Here is a 4,303-nt window from a genome sequence, read left to right on the forward strand (position 1 = left end):
CCCACCTCCTGATTTAGCCAAAATCTGGTGATAACAGCACTATGCATAATTCTCGCGTTGTCATTCGCAAGAAAAAAGTATACTTCTGGATCAAAGGATCTCGTGAACACATCTTCATAATCCATGTACATGAATACTAGATCAAAATATATTTTGACTTAGCCCACTAGATCATGCCTCAATCTAGAACCGAATAAATCACTCACACATACACATGGATGAAGAACAAAACATAGACGAACATGTCATTAAGATCGCAACCATATTCAATCTTACAAATACATAGACAACAATGGAGAGGAAGATAATGGAGGCGCGTACGGCTTAAGCGTGTTTCCTTGCTCTGACTTGTCAAGAAGTGCACACCAGGTCAGCAGCTAGCCATCACGACGCCTAGCTTTGTTAGAACAACTTGCTATTTGTTGGGCCAATCGCCATGCATGGCTTACAGCGAGTAGTAGCTGCGAGTAGCACAGTAGCGTCTCCGTTCACCCGTAAGGCCTTGTTTACTTCTAGGGTATTTTTGGGGATGGGAGGGGATTATTTCGTATCCCGGAAAATCCCCACTAGTTCGTTTACTTCTCCGGTTTTGAACGACATAATCCCGAGATATCCCCTCCCATCCCCACATTTTTTGCCTAAATCAAAAACTCTCCATCATACTAGTGTATTTTTGGGGAGGGGTATTTGAGGGGATTGGGTGAACACCAAATCCCCTCCCATCCCCATACCTATTGGGAAGAAAAATACGAGAGAAGTAAACAAGGCCTAGGCCTTGTTTACTTCTCTCGTATTTTTCTTCCCAATAGGTATGGGGATGGGAGGGATTTGGTGTTCACCCAATCCCTCAAATACCCCTCCCCAAAAATACACTAGTATGATGGAGAGCTTTTTATTTAAGCAAAAATATGGGGATGGGAGGAGATGGGAAAGGATATCTCGAGATTATTTCGTTCAAAACCGGAGAAGTAAACGGACTAGTGGGATTTTTCGGGATACGAAATAATCCCCTCCCATCCCCATAAATACCTTAGAAGTAAACAAGGCCTAAAGGCGGAGCGCTGTTGTGTCGAGTCACCATCGCCCAGCGGCTTCAGCACCGCGACGAGAAGATTGAAGGGAGTTGGTAAGGAGCAGAGCATTTTCTTTTAGATTTGTGATGAGGAGCGTGGTCGACATGATTCCAGCGGATGGGGGAATAAACGACACTGGATTCTTAAAGTTTTTATATTTGTGTTGACGTCCGTTGGAGACGGCGCGAGGAATCGGGCGAGAACATGGAATCGACGGAACTGCGATTTGTTAATTCCGTTGGACCGGATTCCTGTAATCAGAGCGCGACAATGTAATATGACATCTTGCTAGATGTGGAAAGCACATTTAATTTAGTGAGATTTCATCTAAATTCACTGAATGCTATCGATTACCGTAGACCTTGAAATAATTATCTTTCACTTAAATATTTAGTACTACAAGTAAATACAGAATATAATTTAAAATACTTTTTACGAATTCTTAAATGGATTGTATGAGGAAACTTCAGCCCTTTGAAGGTAGGAAAACCAAAATCTTTGAAATTAAATTATTTATTCAACCTTAATAGTAAAGATACCTTAACATTTATCTTTTTCTAGATTAATATCTTTTGGTAAACCGTAAAATTTTCAGACATAAACAACTTTTTAGTAAATGTAGGAAAAACGTGGAAAAAAGATTTTTACATGTGAATAATAAACCATGTGATGCGAGCAATCTTGCGTAAAACAAATGCTTAATCATCTCATCATTATGAGAAAAGCCATCGTTACTTTGTGCTCTTGCAAGGAGTATGGCTAATTCTAAGTGGCCTGGTTAAGATAATTTTTAGTTAGATGATGTCATTAAATCTCATTTGCAACCCATTACCTCCAATGGTTGAAGAATTTTTTCTTGGTTGCAACCCTTGTTCCAACTCATAACTAGAGCTAGTCACGAAGCACGGACACCATGTTTTCTCGGTTACTCGTAAAAATATTTTTAGGAGATTTTCTTAATTGCACGAGTCACTAGATTTTGTTGCACGTTTTTTAGGAGTACAACCCCATTTGCAATAAGAAAAATCTCAGTTACAACTCATGTTGCAGCTCATTCTAACACGAATTACGGTGCAATTCTATGGTCAAAGAGTCAACAAAGAATTAAGTTAATTTTTAGTCTAATTATCAAAACTATATAATTATTGGGATTGACTTTTAGTTTTGCTACTATACAATTTGGTGCTCAAACACCTATTTGTACCGTACATGGATTCATGCATATCCTCTATCAGCAATTCAGCTCTTACAGATCCCGGCTGGTTCGTACCAAGAAGGCCGCAACGTGATCAGCCAGATGGGAGAAACACAAGAAGCAGCAGCAAGTTATAGCCATTGCTCCCTCTGGAAGAAGGTCCTGACTTATACGCTGTGTCCTCTGCTCACATTGCCTCTGATTTACATCCTCCTCTACTCCCCTCCATCTTTCATCTCATATACGAATCTCTTGGCTACATTTCAAGCACATGGTACAAGCACGCCGCCTCCTCTTCAACCTCCTCAAGGTAAAATCTTGGCTACATTTCAAGCACATGGTACAGGCTTGATCGGATTCTAAGCCGATCTCCATTTCTTGCTCACCCGGGGCGGCCAGTTTGGGTGCAATGCGACTACGGCGACGGGATGTGGGTGTGGGATGCCAGCGTTGCTGGCCCGCGGTACGACAGCGAGAAGTGCGAGATGAAGAGCACGGAGAAGTGCGTCACCAACGGCAAGCCGGACAACGGTTACCTGCACTGGAGGTGGCAGCCGGCGGGCTGCAACCTCTCGGCGCTGGACCCGGCGGAGTTCTTCCGGGCGCTCCGTGGCAAGCACCTCGCATTCGTCGGCGACTCCACGGCGCGCAACCAGGCCGAGGCCCTCGTCTGCTTCCTCTCCACAGTGTCGCGGCCCGAGACGGCGCACCGGTACGAGGAGCGGCTCGGGCGCAAGTTCTGGCGGTGGGTCTTCCCGGCGCCGCACAACGTCAACATCTCCACGTACTGGTCGCCGTTCCTGGTGCGCGCGGAGGGCAAGTCGGAGGACTACGGCATGACGCAGGACACGGTGTTTCTTGACGCGCTCACCGAGCCGTGGACGGCGGACGTGGACGCCATGGACGTCATGGTGATCTCCGCGGGGCACTGGTTCCCCCACCCGGCCGTGTACTACGACGACGGCGTGATCGCCGGCGCGTTCTCCCGTCCGGACGTGAACGAGACCGATATCGGCGGCGGCTTCCTCGGCGTGTACCGCAAGGTGATGCGGAGGACGCTGGAGTACGTCAGTGCCAAGTCGAGCGGCGACAAGCTCGTCGTCGTGGCCACGATCGCGCCGTCCCACTTCGACGCCAGGTACGCGTGGAACCACCGCGACGCGTGCTCGCGGGCGAAGCCGTTCGAGGAGGGGGAGGCGGAGGTGGCGAGCACTGAGGCCGAGCTGAGGAAGGTCGTCGTAGAGGAGGCGGCAGCGGCGGCGGTGCAGAGCCGGCGACGGGGCCTACGGTTCGAGGTGCTAGACGTGACGAGGATGGCGTCCATGCGACCCGACGGGCACCCGGGCGCCTACATCACCAAGGACGCGTTCGCCGGACGCCCCGTGCCGGAGACGGTGATGAACGACTGCTTGCACTGGTGCGCGCCGGGACCGGTCGACTCGTTCAACGACATACTGATGCAGATGGTACGTGCGAGCGGCTGACTCAATTGTGCGGGTGCTCGGCACGACGTGGTACGTGTGCCGTGATCAAGTGGTGGCCGGCATGATGCCTGGCGCAGCCATTTACGAGCCAAAATACGGCTATATTTTGTAGGTGTGACTATTTTTCATTTAGTCCGTATTTTTAATGATGTTTTAAGATCTCAGTTATAATTTATGTTGCAACTGATAACTATCACAAATTACAAAGTTAATTAAATAATCCAGATATTGGGGAAAGTGCTAGGCGTCCCCCGGGGATCTGATTCCCCAGCCCCCGGGTCCCCAGCCATCGGATCGACATTATGTACGGTTTGCATGTAGCAAAAGAACGTCTCCGGCAGCAAAATAATCACCCCCGGCAGCAACGGTATGTAGCAAAAAACGGTTCGTCTATGAAACAAAAGAAAAATTCTGAGCTCGCCGGAGTCTTCGTCGGAGAGCATGTAGCAAACATATTACGTAGATGTAGCAAAACCGTAAATAAATTGTAGCAATTTTTTTATTCACATGTTGCAAATCCTCTAAAACATCAACGGAGACCTCGCCTGCAA

General features: G+C 47.9%; 1 protein-coding gene across 1 annotated transcript; it reads left to right on the forward strand.

Moving 5' to 3' along the window:
- Positions 1 to 2,696: 2,696 nt before the first annotated feature.
- Positions 2,697 to 3,752, forward strand: LOC124708968 (xyloglucan O-acetyltransferase 2-like). The gene has a single exon (XM_047240607.1). It carries the CDS (start codon positions 2,697 to 2,699, stop codon positions 3,750 to 3,752), a length of 1,056 nt encoding a protein of 351 aa, XP_047096563.1.
- The last annotated feature ends 551 nt before the right edge of the window (positions 3,753 to 4,303 follow it).

The sequence above is a fragment of the Lolium rigidum genome, chromosome 1 (genome assembly GCF_022539505.1).
Source record: "Lolium rigidum isolate FL_2022 chromosome 1, APGP_CSIRO_Lrig_0.1, whole genome shotgun sequence".
Taxonomy (NCBI): domain Eukaryota; kingdom Viridiplantae; phylum Streptophyta; class Magnoliopsida; order Poales; family Poaceae; genus Lolium; species Lolium rigidum.